A 21,155-nucleotide genomic window follows, 5' to 3' on the forward strand; every position below is an offset into this window, starting at 1 on the left:
AACTGCAAATTGGGCATAGATAGGAAAAACGCCCAGGCCTTCGTGTAACAAAGTTGCTTGTTAATCTTTCGAACACGCAGTGGTCTGGGTCCAAATTTGAGCATAGATTTCATTTTGTGCCGGGAGCCAGCTATCCGATAGCAGGTTTATTGGCGATATCGGACGCAAGAATTAAAAGCACTAAGAAAGACTAATGACAGCGTCAACATTTTAAGGAGCACGTTCTTCGTATAAGCTACATACGCAAACCCGATGCCTCGGGTCAAAAAACTGTACTTGCCAAAAAATTACAATCGTTTTGTGATAAACCAGTTTGTGATAAAAAAAAAATATATTCACACAAATTATATAATATACATTGTGACATGTAGCGTGGCTTGAAACAGTGATTGGGCCCAGATTCTTTCAATTAAATTTTGTTTGTGGTATATAATATTTACAGCACTTATCGAAAAAATTTTGTGCAAAGTATCGTTTTGAATCGAGAAAACCATGTTTTTACATGAAGAATAAATAAAAATTTTCATTACGTAATTTTCTATATGCTGAGATTACCAGTTTTATGTTTTGCAAGATGGTTTCCATGAATGCAGGCTGACAGTATTGTCACGCACAACGACTCATAGCCAAAGATAAGCTGATACACAGCTTTATTTTAAAGGCGTGAAAACTCTTCCTTGCTGTTTTCCTGAACGTTAAGAAGATTGCAAATAGCTAACCTTGTACAATTATCCTTGGCATTCTGATGGAAAACAGAGAAACGTCGTATTTAGTGAGGGTGACTTCGTATTATCTATGGGACAGAAAGATCATGAATAATAATACTGCTTTCTCTATGACTACAAGGGCACCTGAAAATCTATTTTTCATTTTTTTTTTTATAGCAAAGGACTCATTGTGATATCGTTATTGCGCAACATAACATACGACAACGTTCTTAAACTCAAAAATTCCCTTCCATGAGGTAACACTCCACGAATGACCTAACAAAGACGGACGCGACGAACAGGTTTCGTGCAAACTGGTACTGAAGACAACCTCAGACAGAATGACTAAAAGGGTAGTTATCCGCTAACACGCGAGTGAAAGAGGCAGTCCTCTAAACGGGCAGAAAACAAGAAAACAAAATAATCCCATTTTTATGGCTAAACAAGTTAAGAAAACAAACAATGCAAGATATCCAGACGTACAGCTAGAAAGGAAGCAGAAGACGGCAGAAGCCTTGCCATGTCAAGAAAAGTATTGATCCGACAAGCATCTGACACTTTCTCCTACGGAACTCTAACTCTGTAAAGTGAAGAGCCAGGTCTGTTCGCAGTAATACTGAAGTGAAAAATTGAAGATCAGTGCGTAGTGGTCTTGGCTGAAACAAATCTTACCGCGAAGGCTTATCGTATCTTAAATTTCGGGAACAGATTTAACTCAAAGCCAATGAAGTTCTTTGACGACACTTCACACCAAAATTATATTGCAGAATGGCAAACTTCGCTTCATATCTAATCATATATTCAGAGGTTAATACACTTTCGACAATTTTTTTCGATTTTCCTTTATCTTACCTGTTTCGAAATTAAGCGTTGCTTTCTAAACATGTGTTAATATAAAAATTAAATGATTCGGCGCTAAATTACTGTCGGACACGTCGATAAATTGCTTACAGTATTATGTCTTATTTTAAACATACTAAAATACTTGAATTCCAAGTTTGAAATATTATTCTCGTCAGTGGTGCGCGTAATTTTCAAAGTAAATAACTACGGAACTTAATTAAAATACAGGACAATTAAGTTTTTCAAATAACTTCAAATCAAATCTCGTATATTTCATCAACGAAAAACAATAACTACTTCTCGAACGAACTACGAATATATAAAGATAACTCGATCTGAAAGATAATAGTTATCACGACTGGGTTATGTATTCGGATTTTTTTTATTGCGAACTCTGTTCTGATCTTGTGACTGTGTTGATATAACGGCGCCTCGCATCGCTGTTCAACGCGTCTTCGCCTAAATAAATATGGTAAAACATGGCAGACAACATTAGAAAAAGGAACGAGTTATAATTTCTAATAGTAGTTTCATGTCCTGAAACCTTCCATTAACACTCTCTTAACTAGTTGCATCCACTTGTATTTATTTCGAAGGATAATGCATTAGTACTTCCCTCATCTAACAACTAAGACCTAGGTAACTTCAGCGATTCTATTTTTTGGTCAAAGTTAGAGTAGAATAAGAAGTTACTGCAATAAAAATGGACCGCCCCCTTCTTGATAGCTCTTGCTGTTGTTCCAGCATAGATCAATATCATTGTTCGCTGCTCGTCGCCGCCAACGTCACAGGTCCGATAAGGCTGCTGTGGATGCAGCAGGGCCCTGTTGCTTCCTCTCTCTCCGCGTCCGACTCTCGATGTGTGTCGCCGCTCCCGCTTGTATTTATGTATGTACATGGGTGTCGTACTGCTGACGGCTGCCGGCTGGCTGGTGCCTGCTTTCGCTGCTACGAGGGGTAGCAGCAGCGCAGTGACTGGAACAGCACCGCCACTACGGCCGCTATCATTTCTATTTCGAGCAGAAGAATAGTAGAAGCGGCGGCGTGGCGGCCGCTGCCACTACTCTTCTGCGAGCATTCGGGCGAACCGAAAAGGGGAGAAGGAAAAGTTTTGGCGGTTATAGTAGCACTGATAGCCCTGCACTACTGGGTTGAATGTTTGCGTGAGCAATGATATCTGTGGCCAGCTCTAGATCGCTGCTGCTCGTAGCTGTTGCCGTCCGGCGTTGCTGTCATGTGAGTGTCTAAGCAAGCGCGAACCGTAGAGCGCTCGAATAAGCACTGAACAAATAGTAAGGTCGACTGCTTGGACTGGACGGATGAAGCCACCGATAGATCGACGGACGGGCGGACTGGCGGTGGTCAGCATTGCCGTTCGCTGCCGGCGACGATGTTGCTAGTCGTTGACTCGGCCACCGTCTCTTCTATTAACATCATCATTATTGCCAGCGTCGTCTACATCAGCAGAAGAGACCGCAACAGCGCCATCATTCATCGACAACAGACGACCATATGCCCATACACATAAAACAGGCTAAGATATAGAAGGCCAGCGATACAAGGCTGTAACCACACAGTCTGCTTGCTACTGCCGCCGATAGGCCGCTAATACTAATACCAGCAGCAGCAGCAGTAGCAGCAGCAGCACGTATTCTAAACGTCGAATTTGATCTGATGCTCGCCCCTTAGCGGCTGTTTCTGCTTCGATTTTTTTTCGTTTTCTCATTCGAAAAACTCTGCCGCCGTGGTCCATTCTCGTGCAAACATTAAACAGTATTGATGCTGCTGGTGTAACTGCGTTTCCGGCAAATGTTGCCGCATCGGCGACAACGACAACAGCGGAGACAAACGCGACCATGAAAGGTGTCACTAACGTTTGTAATTGCTGGGAATGAGCAACGACGCGCGATCGATCCGTATGCATTTGGCGTCGCCAAATGATGTTCGTCAACACGACAGACGATAGAATAACGACAGCATCCGAGGAACGGGGTGTCGAGCAACATTTGGGCGAGTACAGCTTCGATATTAGTACGGTTGTCTCAGCTGATCGTCAGCCCGACCTCAGTGCATAATTAGCAATGTGTCTATAAAAAGAAACAAAATATCGCTACAAAGACATGTGTAAACCCACTGTTCGTTTCACTATAAGTGTCCGTGCACCTGTGTGCTCTTTAACTACTTCACTTTTGATACATTTGTAGAGTCCAAAACGAGGAGAATAAGGAAATAGGACGACGACGTTGGCATAAAAAGTAAGAGAAGCCTCTCAGCGTTAAACTTGTAAAACTTGCCATCAGTCCTGTTTCTTTTTGGTCGCTGCCAGCAGCTGTAGCAGCAGCAGCAGCTGTGACAGTGATATCTACAAGACAAGAGTGGCTTTTTGTGTCTAGGCACATGTATATGTGGTGTGTGAATGAGCTTCTAAAGTTGAGCATCATTCATATCTGAGATCAGTGATATATATATATATATACTACGAGTGTTAAGGAATATTAGCACCACTTCTACTGGCTGTTATGCTAAAACAACAGCAACTAATAAGCTCTTAAGAGAAAGACAGGATAATTAATGTGAGTGGATCATTGTGAAGACAACATAGGCCGTCTCAGAAGTCGTCGAATTTTTATGCTTCAAGGAGGCCCTGAAACAGTGGCCCTCAGTGGTCGTTGATGGCCTCTGAGATGGTCGCAGTGGTGCTGCTGATGATGGCGACATTGGAGTAGTGGTTATAGCCACTGAACAGCGTAAAACACTTCTGATTAAATCAAACGGTCGAACAATCAACAAGAAGAACCGAGGCAGAAAGACAAAGAAAGCAAAACATCATCATCCGCAACAACATTATCACGACTTGTTACGTCAATACGGACGGCACAACCCCCAACAGAAGCAACGCCATATTCGTCGCTGTCCATTGGACACCCTAACTGACCATCAAAGTTAAGAGGTGAGTGTGACATAATAAACATATGGGTAGAGTGATAATAATAAAATTAAATATGAATCAATCAGTGTAATTTAGAGTTTTTGCGTATGAGGTGAATCAAATGGAAAATAAACGACGGGATTAATCAGCATATGTGGTGGACGTGAATTGTTAAAAGGGACAGGAATGGCTACATATAAAAAAAAAAGTAATAGAAAAAGAAAAGGAGACAGATCTGCAAACCTCGAAAGGAAAATAGATAAATGAGGTGCATTATGGACGAATTATCAAATAAACGCTTTTGTCTAAATTTACGAGCTGGATTTCGCTTCCAACGCAATTCAAAATACGTCATTGTATTGTTTGATATTATGAGCTTTCATGTTTGCCGTGTCTATTTTATGTCCTCTTGTCTCGTTAATAATATTTCAGTATATAATATATCGTCTTACGATGTCGGTACTTGTTGCATAAATTTGAAATACATAAGTAAGCCGTTATACTATGTATAAAGTTATGGCACTGCGACTTAGTTCGTGCCTAAATGATACAAGACACAAATCGTTAAACGACCGCTTCGACCTTTGTTTTCTTGTGACGGTCTGGCCCATAGAAGTTTACCATTGGACCAAAGCCTGTTTAATAGTGCTAGAATGTGACTTATATAAAAGATACAATACCGTAACGTGATTAAGAATAACTAATGGACAACTAATGGAACGGTAGTTGCAGCAAAACAAATAAGTTTATTCATATAGCGGGTTAAATTGCATACATATAGTACATATATTGAATGTGGTGACACAAACGCTTCAGCATAGAGTATGGCTGCTGTCACTATGGTCATACGGATGATGTAAAGCGTAAAAAATATTTACACGATCACTCTGCGCATACGATATGCGCTGACATTATACATTCATGTATTGCGATGCCATGTGTGTAGCAGGCTACAGTGGTATGATTAAATGCGTGTAACCATTCGCCCTGGGGTTGTTAATAAATACATTGACATAAAGGAATTTGTTTGTTTATAGGTATGTTGCTTGCACGATGAAGTGTCTACAGAGCTTATTGATACCCCACACGCTATGAGCAAAACGCCTGGTGCGTCTATCCAGTAAAAGGCATGCTACACCATTAAAAAAATATTTCCCTTTATTTTTAAATATGAAAATTAATGTTTTGAGCCCTAAGGTTTTCAGTACAAAGTCTTCTCATTAAGCCACGTCCAGAGTCCTAAAATAATCAAGGTTTATATTACACCCTACAGGATTGTTCGGATCAACATATATACATTTATATATATGCACACTTTCATAAATACTGGCCTAGATCATTGCCTGTAATAATGAAAATTATTATTGTTTGTGTTTTTAACTCACGATTTTGCTATGGATATATTGAGTCATTACTGTCGTCAGTGCGTCAACCAATGATTCGTCCGTTCTTTGTTTCACGGAATCAGACCATAGAGAGACACGCAGGCACAAACGCTTACTGTTGCTCGATATTTCGCTGAAGTCCTATTCACGATAATGCGTCGTTTCCCAGTACCTGAAGCCCGATAGAAAAGAGCCAGCATTTGTTTGTTCGGTGGGGGGCTTCCTCCATAGATTGCTACCGATAACTCAGTGATAGAAAAGGACATGTAGGAAACAGCATGATTCTCTACGTAACCGTTGCTATCGCTTTTTACAGCGTTTGCGGTCAACGCGCTTCTGTAAAGCGCAATATACGTATCTTACAATATGATCTAATGCACTTACCGGAAGTACGTGGGCTGAGTGTGTCGAATCTACCTATCTAGTTATTTTTCCAAACGTATCCCAATCTTCTTTTTGCTGCAGCTTTCGTATACAGGTCAACAGCCAAAGGTCGGTCTGAAATAAGAGGTGATTTTCTTTTTGTATGATTTGTTCTCTGTTTTTCATTTGAAGTGACAAGACGTTGACAAATACGTTGCATAAAATCACGTCGTAGATAGGGCGAGTCGCTACCATTGGCCTCTATCTTCATTTTGTTATATTGTCGACTAGGTCAGAATGTCACTTGGCAAAGCGACGCGTTTAGAAAAGATCTCTGTAGCTGTCATCGAGGCTCGTAGTTACCATCGGTATCGTATGCGGCGACCATTATTTTTCACAGCTTTTTGTTTTTAGGAGAAAAGCAAGGACAAGAAGTTTCGGAACAGCAGGTTGTCAGGCGAAGGGCGTCTCCGTTAGCCGTTGGTGTTCTTGCTTCGATGCCTGCGTTGTTATTAAAGAAAAGCTGTCGATCGCGAGAGACCAAATATTGCGGCCGAAATAGCGGGTCATTGACGTTTGTCACTTTGAATTAGTGGCGCATAATACGGTTATGTAATCTAAGGAATATGTAATCTATTACGATGTCATAATAAACACAACTCTCTTTTACTGACTTTTTTTTTATTTTTACCTAACATTATAGAGCGTACTATGGCGATTTAATTGTTCATTATTTTACCCAAAGTTCCAGGTGGTTTATTTCGTTTGCGCTTATATAAGGATCTAAACAAGTCAGCCATTATAACTTCCAAGTACCACAAACCTGTACGATTGTTGTGTAACGTTAGAAATTAATTATACATACACAAAATTTAGTGCTGTTCAAGTGTTAGTAAGCTTGGCCCTCCGAAGTCACTCGTAGAAACTCAGTATGATAGAATCGGAAAAGTTTTTCTAAGTTTGTTAAATTCCTTATTAATTTTTTTTATCAACGTGGCCCTCGTTTAGCGTCCTGTTGCAACATAGTCTTACTGTCAGTTTCGCTGCCGGCAAAGTCAGACACGAAAGAAGACCAATTTGGTACAGCGTCCGGATAATTCAAAGAAATCCATATATACCTAGATTTAAGGTAAGAAGTAACTATTATAGCGAACAATACATTGATTATGCTGGCAAACAAAACTCCGTTGGTATTTGTTTAATTTAGGATATTGTTTTGAGCGCAACTATCAACTGAATTTAAATTATAATAAATTATAGAGTAAAGATCTCCGTTCTAGGAATGTAATTACCTAAGGTTGTCCGCTTAGTAGGCTGAAGTTTAAAGGGTTGATAAATTAAACTAGGCACAAAGTTAGAAATATCATGCACACATTACAAACCAAAACTTACAATAGATGAGCTTACTATACGTTTATACTAAAAACTGCTTTTGCAAAATCGAAGTCGGGATGGAAATCAACACATGTTCACAGCACTCTATTGCCTGACTAACCGAAGTACTGCAAATTAGAGTAAAAATGTTGTAGCTTACCTAATATGTGGCCTTCGCTTCTTTCATTAATTTAAATCAGTTGTTAGATTTTACATTATGTTGAACTTGCTTATTACGATTATATTTAGTGAGATCATTTTGTCTATAATAGGTGCAAACGTTGTACTACTTATTATTATTATTATTATCATTACAAGCAAAATTGCTTAAATAGCTAACCGATTGAGTCAGTCGCAGTAAGTATTTGTGCTAAGGTGTACATTTTAACCGTCGTTCTTAGAATAACATTCGATGTATTAAGACGATATGGCTCTGTAAGCTGCTGTTGAGGCGCGAAAGCACGGCCAGTCAGTGATAGTCTGCTATTGACAACCTGTACCGTAGTTGTTTCGACCGATTCGGACATCAGACGTTGGCGGTAACTAAATCATTAAAATCCGTCGAAAAAGTGGCGGTTTTGTATTACTCGGGCGCTGTCATCTTGTAGCTATATAGAGTTTACTGCTATGACTATTACAATTAGACGATGCCTTAGTTATGTCACCACCGTAATGGCGACAGAACTGCTTCCAATATGCCCCCCACAATCCAACATTAATGAACTCATCGGGCAAGTTGCTCAGTTGGGCAACGTTGTAATCTCGTGATGTTGTCATAGACTTGGAAAGAAATGTTGAAGTGTTGTTTTTATATTTAGGCGTAAGTGTTAATTTTGGTAGTCTGCTAACTAGTGTTGTGACCTTGAGAAGACCCTATCAGACTGAGGAAGAAAAAACATTCAAGCTTCGATTGTGTCCACCGATGCCTTTGTTAGTTGGTGGTATTACCAAAAATCCTGGAGGCTTGTCAGAAATACCAGTATATAGCTACCTTTTTTTGGACTTTTTACATCTCCAAGCACTGCTAAGATATTCTTCGTACAGGTAGTGTTAATTGAATACAAGCGAGCCTCGAATATTGTATCATATGGTGATACAATATTCGATGGTGTCAATAAAAGCAGAAACAAAATTTATCGGGGTATATAAAATCGACATATTATGTGGGAACATCCATGAGAGCTGACTTGCAGCAAATCAACTCGATAAACGCATTTAAAAACGACGAGATATCCGTTGCATACTACATTTTGTATATATACACACTAAAGGAATCGGTTGCGCAATGATCTAACATCCACGGTCATCAACAATGATGACGACGTTTATGACGATCTTGTCACTCCAGTTAGTTGATGCACCTTTTATAGAGAAGGCTGTTTTGTGTAAATCACTCAGCAGGGAAACTTCATCTATGCATATTGTATCTCTAATTACAACTGTTAGGGGATCTTTAATGTCTTCATAAAAAGACGCTACGCAAAGGCGTTTTATTCTCCGATGGCAGGTTTCGTGCACAGTGAATGCGTGATTTCATTAAACGCCAATTATCGTAATCTACAACACTTGATTGAGTTCAACTCGATCCGTTTCCGCTTCAGGCTTTGTACTACTGCAGAGGAAACACTAAACACGCTTTGCGTTAGCCATTCTTTACCGAAATTTTTATGAAATATTTTGATGGAAGTCATAGAGCTAGTATGAATCGGTCGCCAAATGTATACATTCGTATTCGATGCTTTTGGCATGCATGAGACAACTTAAGTCCTTTCAAAGCCAGCGAAAACTTATCGCATTACAATTTTAAATAACTGCGAGGTACGAGAATCTTTATGGAATACAACAAAAAATAAACCAAGTGAACTTTTGAACGTTACGATTGTACTGCGGCAGTAAACATTCATTCCCATTACTAAAACTCTTCAGAATAAATGGATGTCAATGACTCATTATTTGACTCATATAATACAACATACAGTAGTCGTTGCATCTCGTTTCGTTTTGAGAACAATTCACTTGAGCATATCATTTTTAAAATATATTATTTATTTATTAACAGGCAGGTCTTAACCATAGTGCTTCAAAGACGGAATTGCTTTTTCAGCCTTCATTAATGCAACGAAATGTGAATAATGTCCATAATATTTAAACAAGGATTTGCACCTTTTAAATCTAATTGTACAAAAAATACGAGATAATGTACGTAACCTCTTGCATTATTTATATGATGAAGTTGCTTTCTTTCAAAAAAGAGGGTAATTATATGATACGAATAATGTGGTTAACGTTACGACCTTGTATAGTTATTTTTTGGTTTTTCATGGTTGAATTATGAACGAGTATTACTTTTACTAGCATTATTAATTCAGCATTTTTAACAAGCTTTGGTTTGTGAATTTTCCAGAAAATGCCACCACCTCCGCCACCTCCACCTCCAAGCGGACCAGCCCCGCCATCAATGCCTTCTTTAGGAAGTGCCCCAGTGGGGGTTGTTCCGGATAGAGGAGCTTTACTATCACAAATTCGTAGCGGTACCAAACTGAAAAAAACCGTAACCAATGATAGAAGTGCTCCTATTGTTGGTCCGTATAGTTTGTTTCTTTTGTCTTTTTACTAGTTCATTTATATTTTCTGTTATTACTATTAATATTATCATAGCATAAAAACAGGTAATCTGAAACTCGGACTAATTTTCTGTCTAATTAATTTTGTTTCGGTGTTTCAAAACAAGTGCAGGTGCGTAGCAGTGATACTAATTACTGCTCATAAGTATTCAGCGCTAATTAATAACGAGCCCTTGACAATTACTATTAGCCTATTTTTTTACTTGATGATCAAATGCCTTTAGGCGCATATACACAACAAGGGTTTGCGAAGTTTTGCAAGGGCTAAACCATTTTAGTTGAGCAGTCATACTGCTGTTAAAAACCAAGTCCGTGGAACGGCGAAATTATTTTGAATTTATTATGAATAGTTTGTGTAATGATATTCACGTTACTCAAATGTAACTGAATGGTAAGCCGATATTGAAAGCTCAGATAATTTGAAAAAGCTACTAAGACCTCAATCGGAAACTGAATTAGTGCTCTTTGCGTGCGAGTTTGTTCCTTTAGATACTCTCTGCTATCGTGGTAACTAAATTGCGTTAAAGTAAAAGGCGTAGGTTACCTTTAAAAAGGACGAATATGTAAGCCATAATGCTCTACATGTTCTATAATATCTGCTGCTTCGTCAGATTATAAATGTTTTTCATTCAAACAGGTAATAATAAAGCTAACCATACGACCTTAGGAACAAGTGGTGGAAGCTCATCTGGATCAGGAGGAGTCTCAGGGGGAGTGGGAGGCAATACTGCACCGATAGGTCTTGGTGGATTGTTCGCTGGAGGAATGCCAAAGTTAAAGCCAACAGGTCAGCGAGCAGCTCTTGGTGTTCCTTCTAATGCAAGTGGCCAAGCAAAAAGGTCATCGTCGTCTGCATCTCCTCCAAAGGAGGCGTCACCTCCGCGAGCGCATTCAGCTGGCCAAGGAAATGTCCATGCAAACTTCGCTGCCGCTATTGCTAGTAAAGCTGCCAAGCTAAACGAGGCAGGAAGCAACCAAACTAGCAGCAGCAAGGTACAATAATCATTACCTTATTTGCATCTACAGAACGCTTAATGATCACGCAGTTCTGACAAGCATTAATCAAAATGCTATCCCCATTAAGATTTTGGTAGCTGCGTGCTTATATATTTTTTCAGAAAAGAACGCTTATGTTTTTGCTAATGACTTCGGTGCTGTATTTTAGGTCATAAATAGTGGACGAAGTCCAGTGGCCAACGCTATCGCGGAACAAAGCCCGTCTCCCGATCGAGAAAGGCCATCGCCATCAACCGAAGACTGTTCGACAACGTTTCCCAAAGACGTTTCACCTCCACAACTTTCGCAGCATAAGCTGCGACCGGGTCCGCCACTACCTTCGAAACCACCAGCGGCCTCGCCGATGGGATGTCCCATCCGACCAGTCCAAAGCAGTTCCTCTGTGTCAAGAACTACTGGGACTCAACGTCCGGCGCATAAACCGCCTCCGCCTCCAAAGGCCAATGCTAAGTTTAGCACGCTTGGCCACCCTTCCTCGAAAGGCAATGTTCGACCGAGCCAAACTCAGCAGCTGACACGAAGACAAAGTCTAGGTGCAAGTGACGCCCATGGAGCAACAGGAGGCGCACTCAGCGTCAGCAAACCACAAACAGCGCCACCGCCGCCCCCTCCACCTCGAAATATAAGCGTACCAAGTAACATCCATCAGCTACATATCCGGCAGCCACCACCCGTGCCACCTGTACCGCCCGCAATGGCGCTGGGGCAAAAAAAGCCATCACCACGAGGAGGTCCTACTCCACTATTCGGCATCAAGCCACCTCCTCCGCCTAACAAAACAAACTCACGTTCGCAGCCACATCTCGTTAGTGTCGGCCTAGGTGGCGTTGGCAACATTGGCGTTGAGTCGCGTTTTGGATTTCACAATATCAATGATTTATCAGTAGCGTATGATCCTACACCGAACAAGCAATACCCTACCAAGAAAGCGAGGAAGCCCCACCAGCGGAGGGCACCTGCACCCCCGCCGGCAGCGGCTCTCGTTTCGTGATCTCGCCGTCGACGTCTGGAGTAACGATAGTTTACAAACGAGAAAAAATAGAGAGAGCTAGAAGTCAAAGATAAGACTAGGACCTGCTAAGGCTAGACTGTGTGCAAAAAAGCAACCAGGTAGGGGAGAATCGCATTAGCAATGGATGTATTGCTTGTTATTTCGCCTTAGCAATATAGTATAACTTACTCGCTGGACCACCTTGGAATACTTTACTCGCTTGTGCTGCGACTGTTGCCAAAGTTAATTGCGAATATATACATATATATATATACTATTATGATTAGTTTCCACAAATCCTTGTGAATAATACATATATCACTGCAGGTAAGTTCTATAGGCTGTTTTAATTTGTCGGGTCATGACGGTTCTAAATATCATGATTTTCAAAGACGACTATAAAACGCCCACAATCTCTGTTGCTCTCATCTGTTTCCGGTTTGTTTCTGCTGTCGACCTGCGTAAAGGTATTGAAGAGGCACTTCAGAGTAGTGGTATATCTCTATTTCTGTATTAAAGTGTCTGTAGAAGAAAAGCTGCGAAGAGAGAGGTCCTACGGGAGGTGCCATCATTTAGTTAGCTTCCTGACTATTTTCAGCTGTGATTGATACTACTATTCGGGCAGCAGCGAGATGATTGACCACTATGGCGTCACCCTCTTCTTCCAACGTTCTTTCTATAGGTTGCTAGCGAACGAAGACCATGTGTTTTATCGACGTGCGTTGCATTTGTAGTAGAAACGCTAGGTATAACTGTAAAATGGTGTGCTTGGAAAATTGTTCACGAAGTAAAACCTTCCATTGGCATTTTGTGAAGGTTAGAGCTTCAATAGCAGTACAAAATGTGGGCAGCGTGGTGATCGAACCAGAACGATGACGCAATGAGATCAAAAAACGAAAAATAAACGTGACATGGTATGAAAAGGGGTAGGGATAGTTATGAGTTTGCAACAAACTACTCTGTGCGTAGAATTATGCGTGCTGAACTAGTGCAGTTTCGGGTACGGCTTGTTGCAAACATTAGGCGAAATCAAGTGGTAGATAGTGCCAATTATGAACAAGCTTTTCATGTATGAATCAAATAAAATAAACAAGTAAAAAAAATTTCCTGTAGTTAAGCGCTAAACTTAAGCAGGGCTCAAAGCGCGTACGAAGATGATGCTCGAATGCCATATCAACAAAATAGGAAATGCCGTAGAATGTTGGAGCTCTACGTTGATGCTCATTCTGTCCCCCACGGAACCGGCCACGATTGAGTAGATGGTCTCGGTATAACCAAATTCACAGGGAATATTGATGTGTAGTACGGCTATTATTAACGAACAGATAGCAGGCATTTATGTTAATTTATTTATATCTAATATCTATAAGGTGATATGAGACAACCGCCTTTTGGAAAGTTCTTGATGGATTTTGTACAATAATACTTATAATAATAATAATAATAATAATAATAATGCTTTTGCTATTAATGCTGTATCGTTAAAAAATGTCATAAAACTTTTAAGGAGAATGAATGATGGAGATGGTATAACTTTCTTGAAAGTTGAAATTTTATTTAAAAATAAGTAATGAATCCAAGGAAAAAGGCAAGAAAAAAATGATGTTCGCTAGCGTTTGCACAATATTTCCATTTGACTTATTTTCGGTCATGGCTATTAAAAGAGAGGAACGTTCAAGGGATTCAATAAAATGGGAAAATTAAATGATAGTAACAGCAAACAATGGTGGCGATTATAATGATGATGATAATAATAATGCGAAATGCTCTTTATATAAAATAAAATAAATAAATCATAAGAAGTATAATAATAATAATAATAAAATAATAAAACCGCGAAATGCTTTTTACATAAATAAAAAACAATAAGTCATAAAAAATATAAATTTCGTGTGTACCTCTTAAAAATCCTTTATAACGAACATAACTTTTGGGCCTGCTAGCAACGGGTAACATCCCATCAACACTAACTGACATGTTTTTAGCTTACGAAAATGACTATCGGGTCGCGATATTATTACAAAGGAAAATAATTGGATTTATGGTGTGTACTGTTTTGTCTTGTTCTGTTATTCGAAAGCTGGGTCTTCCTTTGTCAGCGGAAAACCGATGTAAGCTCTTGAAGCCAATTTGTCTTAGTAAATGAAGTAGAACGTTCCCTGACCGCACGAACTTTATTATATTTTTTCGTAAATGCGTAGCACCTTTGCACTCGTTGTCTAGGAATTGGTGTTAATAACAACTAATCCACACATGGAAATTTCATCGACCTTGAAAAGTACAAATAAGCTGAGCTAAGACAGACAATATTAACCCCATTTTTAATTAGATTCATAAAACGATTTACCAATTGATCTTTTCTAATATATAGTAGTATTATAACTAGAAGGGCAACAACAACCTAGCCTCAGGTTTAAACGGCATCTACTAAATTAAGTGATAGTTCCTTTTAAAAAAAGTAATTAGATAATTTCTTGGGCTATTGAAAGATCTCTATCAATTATTATAGCTTAGAATTATTGATTGCAGAATTTTGATTATTTCCAAATGATTTCAATTGTAGCCGATGAATCGTTTTTTATTTTGCTGTGTACCATGTAACTAATCATAACCACTAACTTTTACACATAATTTTTGGCTATCTAGTCTGAAACGCTTATGCCTGATATTTTGAAAACACAACACCTGTTCGAAACCGGGCGTAGACGCACCTGGTTTTGCGCTGGAAACCAGTCGTGTGATGCAAAGCTTCACGGTAGTACAAACGGGAAGGCGTAGCATTGTTTTGGTCGCATATGGCTCCCATCACGACTTCGGGGTTAAATTTATGCTGTCAAACAACTGAAAACTCATGTAGGAACGCGATGTGCTATTTGAAATGAATAAAGCCTTAGGTAAAAATTTTAAAGTTCCATACAGAATATCAATATTATTGCCTTTAAAATGAAATCTTTATAAATCAATTTTACTATCTAATCAAGACTGCCAACAGCATTGAGACTTCTCTACGAGCTGAATTTTACGCTTAATACATCAAAACGTTAGACTATGTTGCAATGGTGATATTTTTCTCAGATGTTTTTTTGGACTGTATGTTTAATTAATTTGAAGAAAACCAAATTTACCTGTCCCAGCATTCGGAAAGTAAATACTTCGTGCCAAATCATTGGGCATGGCTGCGTTACAGTTATCTCTGAGATATTTCTTATCAGATTTATTATTATATGCATTAGCAGAAGTGAACAAAAACAACCCAATTTAATAGACATACATGGCCATAATTGGCCCAACCTTGTTCTTTATTTCCTTTCTTCACTAAAATAATTCTTAAAATAATCATACAAATAGGCATAATATTATTAGTAAAATATGAATAATACATTACACATGATACAAGGTTTACACTCACATCGTAACTTTCACTCAATCTTGCCCAGGATCCATTGCAAACCTTGGGACGTTGCGTAATTGCCTCCCATTAACTGCAACGACTGTCACATTTAATCGCCAATGGTATCGTGACATCCATGATGTCCCTGATCAGTTTCCACGTTCCCCAAAAGATTTATTTAAACAAGCTTTTTGGCCTCAAAGAAGCCCTTGAGATGTTTCATTTGCCACACCCCCATACCAACCAGCAGCAAGAACTGACCTACAGCCCAGTAAAAAACACGTGAGTTTGTTGACTCTGAGGTTTGTCGGAAACGTTCTTCTCGATACCTTTGATAGTTTTGTTCTTTTGCGATTTGCTCGGTTTGTGAAAGCAGCTGCCGCACTCGAACCTCTAAATCGGACAGTTTTTCTTTCTGAGCCACGGACGCGTAATCTATGGCATGCTCTCCCACCTGCAGGTCAAGATGGACACGCAGTTGACTGCCAGAGAACCACTTCGACGAATTCGAATATAGGCATATGGCGTGCTCACCTGGTGAATGCGACGTGAACGTAAATCGACCTTCAGAGGAATAGATCTGAAGAAATACGGTAACAAGACAAACGACGAGATAATAGTTACGCATTCTTATAAACGACTTTTTCAATGATCGACATTTGTGGGTGCTCAGCAGGAGATTGTGCTTCAAATGCTTTGGATGGGAACAGATGCCTTGCTTATTGGGGAAGTACAAAATGTACGTAATTTAAATCAACTAATATATATTTACACCAATAATAGTACTTTAACCCTAGAATAGTCGGTATTATTACGTTTATTAAAACCGCTCGCTAAATCAGGCAATATATGTATCGAGCAACTTAAGGCGTTCAAGTAGGTAAGTGGAGTTCATTCATATGTACGCAATACGCGGTTTAATATCAGTTTGATTGGATTAACAGGTGTAATAAGTCACTAGCAGTATGATGGATATATGTAAAATAATATATGTAAAATGTAAAACATCGGTACCTTGGAAAGAATTATCTTTTCTTCGGGATCGCGGACTTCTACGTGCATACCAATTCCAGGTGACGACGGCATGAAACCACCCGTGTTCGGATCGTGAAGCTGACATTTGTAATGACCAACCACAAGAGTTTCTTCAGGCACCTCTTCAATGAAACATTTACGTTCACCTTCGGCGATGTGAAAGTATAGACCATGACATGCCGCAATCACACAGGCCAGCATCGTGGTGCCTCGCAGCCATGTGCCTTTCATCGTAGTTCGTCACTGACTTTAAAGTTTGTCACTCTTAGCACAGTGTCGGTAATGTGTGTGTGTCAAACACCTAGTAAATAAAAATCTTTTGCCCAGTAACTAACTTGACGTGTCAGCAAACAGATGGCAAGTGTATATTTGACTTCCGTTCACCATCAAGAAGCCATCAATACTATTCGTAAATCAGTGATTTGGTGGCGCTTCAGGGTTGCATCGAGAGTATGCAGAAATCACCATTATACTTACTGTTGAAAAGCACTTTCTGAATTGATTTAATGTTATAAAAAAAAATAATAAACAAATTCACAGCTGGTGGGTTTGTTATGCACTAGAAAGAAAATATTATAATAAAGTAAAAAATCAGATCCGAACGATAGTGAATGCATCATGGCGGGCATTTTCGAAAATTTCGAAACACAGCCTAACTTTCTATCAAATGATGTATGTGCCTTCTCGTATTGCTTGTTTTGTTTCATCATATTCTAGGCTGACGAGAGTTTATTAGTAATTGCTGGTTACACAAGTTCTGACCGAAGTTTGCCGGACAGAAAATTTCGGGTACAGTTGCGTGATGTGTCAGTGTGACAGGCCTGGATAGGTTGCGTTGTACGCCTTCTTAGAAATTGATCGCGTGGAACCGGTACTTTGGATAGACAAAGTGTTGTGGAAATGGTTTTGTTCAGTACGTAAACGTGCGCACTTAACCCCGTAATGGCTTACGGGCGATCGTGGCTGTTTGTATGGTGCGCCTCGGGATTGTTCCTTTTAAACGTTCTTCACTTTCTAGTGGGTTACTTTCCATTTGAGTGCACCTTGCCCGGGGTGGCATCTATCACGGATGCAGGATTGCCGTATTCACTGTGCGGTCTACCGTCAAATACGGTCCATGACACAACCTATACCCCGTTACACGAACGGCTTGTTCTGCTCGTGGTCGACGCGCTGCGCTATGACTTCGTCGACGCCGAACGCTTCCCGTATGCCAGCGGCCTTCTTAAATCGGAGCAGGCGCTCAAGTTCCGCAGTCGAGCTTTCGCCCCTACAGTTACGCTGCCTCGCATTAAAAGCATCTTGTCAGGGGTCGTACCCGGCTATGTAGACATTGTGGTCAATCTCGACGCGTCTCGTATGAGCACCGATAATATCATCAATCAAGCACACAAGCAGTTAAAACGAAGTTACTTCTTCGGTGATGACACCTGGCTCAAACTGTTTCCTGCGGAGTATTTCGCCAAATATGAGGGCACAACATCATTCTACGTGAACGATTACACCGAGGTGGACACCAATGTTACTCGTAATGTCAAGACTAGTCTCGAACCTGGAGAGGAATGGGACTTTCTATTCCTTCACTACCTTGGTCTCGACCATTTGGGCCATATCGTAGGGCCGGAAAGCCCTCTCGTGGCCGAGAAACTCAAGGAGATGGACGAAGTTATCGAGCTTTTGCATACGAAACTGCCGGCTGGTAGCCTGATCGTCGTCACTGGAGATCACGGAATGAGTGTTACTGGCAATCACGGAGGCACGTCGCACGAGGAAATCGAAACGCCGATTCTCTTCCTTCTGACCGGCAACGAGCGCTTCCTAGATGAGAAGCCATCAGCGAACAGTCTGTCGGATCCGAGCGTCCACCAGATCGACATTGCACCAACTCTTTCACTTCTTATGGGTCTCCCAGTACCTCACAGCTCGTACGGCTCTGTGTTACCTGAGCTTCTCACGCGGCATCCTCGTCTGAATGATGACCAGCGATTATTCCGCATGCAGTACAACGCTCACCAGCTGCTACAAGTATTTAGCGAGAACTTCGAAGCCGAAATGGACAAGTATCAATCAGTACGAGCTACAATCTGTCACTATATGCGCTTAATCAAAGATGACCAGCCATTACAGCCAGAAGCCGTAGAGAATTCGCAGCGCGCACTTCACACCTCCATGATGATGATGAAGAAGATGCTCATCGCGAATCGATCACGTTTCAGCCTGCATGCCCTTGTCACAGGTGTTGTCGGGGCAGCATACTGCGCCCTAGCTCTTCTCGTGTGCGCTTTTACAGAGAATCTGCATTTTCGCTTTGATCGAAGGGTTCTTCTTTCCAGTTTCATACTGGGCTTCTCGACTTCAGCATTTATTTCGACTCTGCTGGCTGGCGCAACTTTACCCACCGAACTCATGAGCCTGGCGTTCCTGTCGGCGTCCACCTATGTACTGCTTTGCTCTCTGCAGGGTTTTGGCATCGCAGCATTCAAGGCGTACATGGCTGGGGGTGGTCTGAGCGTACTTTCGGCCATCCAGCTCATCGGGTTGGCTTTACACGCCGGGTCTTTGGTTGGAAGCAGCTTTGTGGAGGAGGAACACCAGACGTGGTACTTTCTCAGCGTGACAATCGGTGTGGCCGGAGCACTGCTCGCGCCAACGATGAAAATCGCCAAAGAAGAACTCATCAAGGTGTTTCGAGTACTGCTACTGTCGCGCATCCTGCGCGGATGGAATCGCACGGGAGACAAGTGGATCCATCTGCCGGTGTACGCAGACTATGTACTTCGTCAACCGGCGCTTGCGTCCGCTCTTATTATAGTGACAGCACACAATGCTATCGGCATGTTCCGTATGCGCAACTCGCCACTGCAAGGCGCCGTCACCAGCACTGCGTCAGGATTCATTCTACTGTACAAATTATATAGTGTTCACACAGGCGAGCATTCAGGCATGGCCGTATGGCTATACTTGGCTTTGCCGGTCACCCTCGTGGCCGGAATTTGGGAGTTTGTGACGCAGGGCGAATTTGCTCGCGAACGTCATTTACACCCATTGAACACCTTCTCTAATTGCTGGATGTTATTGGGCTTCATTTTGCAGCGACCTGAGAACGTGTTCATGTTCGGGTTGGAGATCTTTCTTGAGAATGCGGTTCATTCAGCAGTGGGCGATTTCCCTGTGACCGTACGCGCCGTCATTTATATGTGGTTCTCAAATGCGGCCTTTTTTCATCAGGGAAACTCAAACAAGCTATCAACGATTGACGTCGCGTCAGGCTACATCGGCGTTTCATTCTATGAGCCGGTGCTTGTCGGTTTACTAATGTACTGCCATACTTATTCTGGTGTTATACATTGGCTGGTCATGTTCTGGCGTCGAGCCAGTTATAACCTCGGCCCAAAGGATAAGCTTCGCGTAACCAGTCTCATGCTGTGCATTAAGCTGCTGGTTACTACGTGGTATCTAATCGTAATGATATTTCATCGTAAGCATATCTTTGTCTGGTCGGTATTTAGCCCAAAGGGTCTGTACGAAAGCGCTCATGCAGCGACAACAGTACTCGTTCTTATGGCCGTGTCCGCATGCAACGTATGACATCATTCATACATAATGCCACTGAAGCAGCTGGACGATGGACAGCGCCATCTGCCATCTTCAAATACACTTGCGGCGCACTCCCATAAGCCATTGTGTAGTGCTACTATACTTGATCAAGGGTGGACCGTGTAAGCCCGATCCGGTTACGCGAAACGCTGTTTTATCGGTAAGGCTACTTGTAAACACAACGGGAAAGCATATGGCATATGTACAATAAGCGGAATATGTCGAAAATTGGTTGGTGGAGGAGTGGAATTGCTTAAGACTCGGCAAACAGAAAGAAAAAAAGCAAAGTGGATGTTTTGCACCGACTTCGTTAATAGAGAGCTAGGATTATGCAGAATAGATCAATGACTTCGGGCCCAATGTTACTTTTTGCATCAAAGCTTTTGGTTGGAAAAGCGACCGGAACGAAATATAAGAGATCCTTCAAGGTTAGATATATTTGAAGCGCGCTTTTTTGGGCGTGCCAACCAAACAGTCACGGTTCATTTGCACGTCTCGTTTCGGATATAAACAGGTTATATACAGACAGATACTCTTTTCAGCGAACCTTGATTTGCCCCTCAAGTTGGAGTACTGACTTCAGTACTATATTAATATATGTATTTTAATTTGTATTATGTAACAAATGAAAAATGTATTAATCTTTACGGTGTTTGTATGTAATGTAGGCGACATATGCAGCCGAAATGGCATTCGAAAGTTAATCCGAGTTTTGTACAGCAAGGAGAATAGATATTTAAATGGGTAGGTAAGTAAATAGCAATAATAAAGAAATAAAGTAAACAGATAGTCTACATACTTAATGCATTCTTGGATTTTAATTCATCAGTGTGATACTTGTATGAAATTGAAGAAAGTTTGAAAGGCTTGTGTCGAAATAAACAACTTTTCAGTTGTTT

The 21,155-nt window shown here is 40.9% G+C and overlaps 3 protein-coding genes and 1 long non-coding RNA gene across 9 annotated transcripts; 2 read left to right on the forward strand and 2 right to left on the reverse strand.

The window, feature by feature from the left end:
• Window positions 1-1,783: 1,783 nt before the first annotated feature.
• LOC111258572 (uncharacterized) lies at window positions 1,784-14,405 on the forward strand. 6 transcript variants are annotated; one of them, XR_002679072.2, is made up of 6 exons: window positions 1,800-4,500; window positions 6,642-7,356; window positions 10,006-10,183; window positions 10,863-11,218; window positions 11,391-12,352; window positions 12,701-14,405. XR_002679072.2 is itself a non-coding variant. In XM_022829965.2 (5 exons), exons 3-5 carry the CDS (start codon window positions 10,009-10,011, stop codon window positions 12,231-12,233), a joined length of 1,374 nt encoding a protein of 457 aa, XP_022685700.1. In that variant the 5' UTR covers window positions 1,786-4,500; window positions 6,628-7,356; window positions 10,006-10,008; the 3' UTR covers window positions 12,234-14,405. The 6 variants fall into 6 exon arrangements, 5 of the variants coding, with proteins under 5 accessions (XP_022685709.1, XP_022685700.1, XP_022685693.1 ...); XM_022829965.2 differs by having other exon boundaries at window positions 1,786-4,500; window positions 6,628-7,356; window positions 11,391-14,405; XM_022829958.2 differs by having other exon boundaries at window positions 11,391-14,405.
• LOC111258613 (uncharacterized) lies at window positions 5,200-6,684 on the reverse strand. Its single transcript, XR_002679095.2, has 3 exons — window positions 6,591-6,684; window positions 6,249-6,362; window positions 5,200-6,036 (listed from the first exon to the last, which is right to left on the reverse strand). It is a non-coding gene; the product is annotated as an uncharacterized LOC111258613 (long non-coding RNA).
• A 1,085-nt stretch (window positions 14,406-15,490) lies between the features above and the next one.
• On the reverse strand, window positions 15,491-17,032 carry eca (transmembrane p24 trafficking protein eclair). Its single transcript, XM_022830014.2, has 2 exons — window positions 16,639-17,032; window positions 15,491-16,204 (listed from the first exon to the last, which is right to left on the reverse strand). The coding sequence occupies exons 1-2, from the start codon at window positions 16,888-16,890 to the stop codon at window positions 15,803-15,805; spliced, it is 654 nt and encodes a 217-aa protein (XP_022685749.1). The 5' UTR covers window positions 16,891-17,032; the 3' UTR covers window positions 15,491-15,802.
• A 176-nt stretch (window positions 17,033-17,208) lies between these two features.
• Window positions 17,209-21,059, forward strand: LOC111258565 (GPI ethanolamine phosphate transferase 2, catalytic subunit-like). The gene has a single exon (XM_022829948.2). The coding sequence runs from the start codon at window positions 17,602-17,604 to the stop codon at window positions 20,245-20,247; it is 2,646 nt and encodes an 881-aa protein (XP_022685683.1). The 5' UTR covers window positions 17,209-17,601; the 3' UTR covers window positions 20,248-21,059.
• Window positions 21,060-21,155: the final 96 nt, after the last annotated feature.

Source organism: Varroa jacobsoni, unplaced genomic scaffold, assembly GCF_002532875.2.
Source record: "Varroa jacobsoni isolate VJ856 unplaced genomic scaffold, vjacob_1.0 scaffold_22, whole genome shotgun sequence".
In the NCBI taxonomy this organism is placed as follows: Eukaryota; Metazoa; Arthropoda; class Arachnida; order Mesostigmata; family Varroidae; genus Varroa; species Varroa jacobsoni.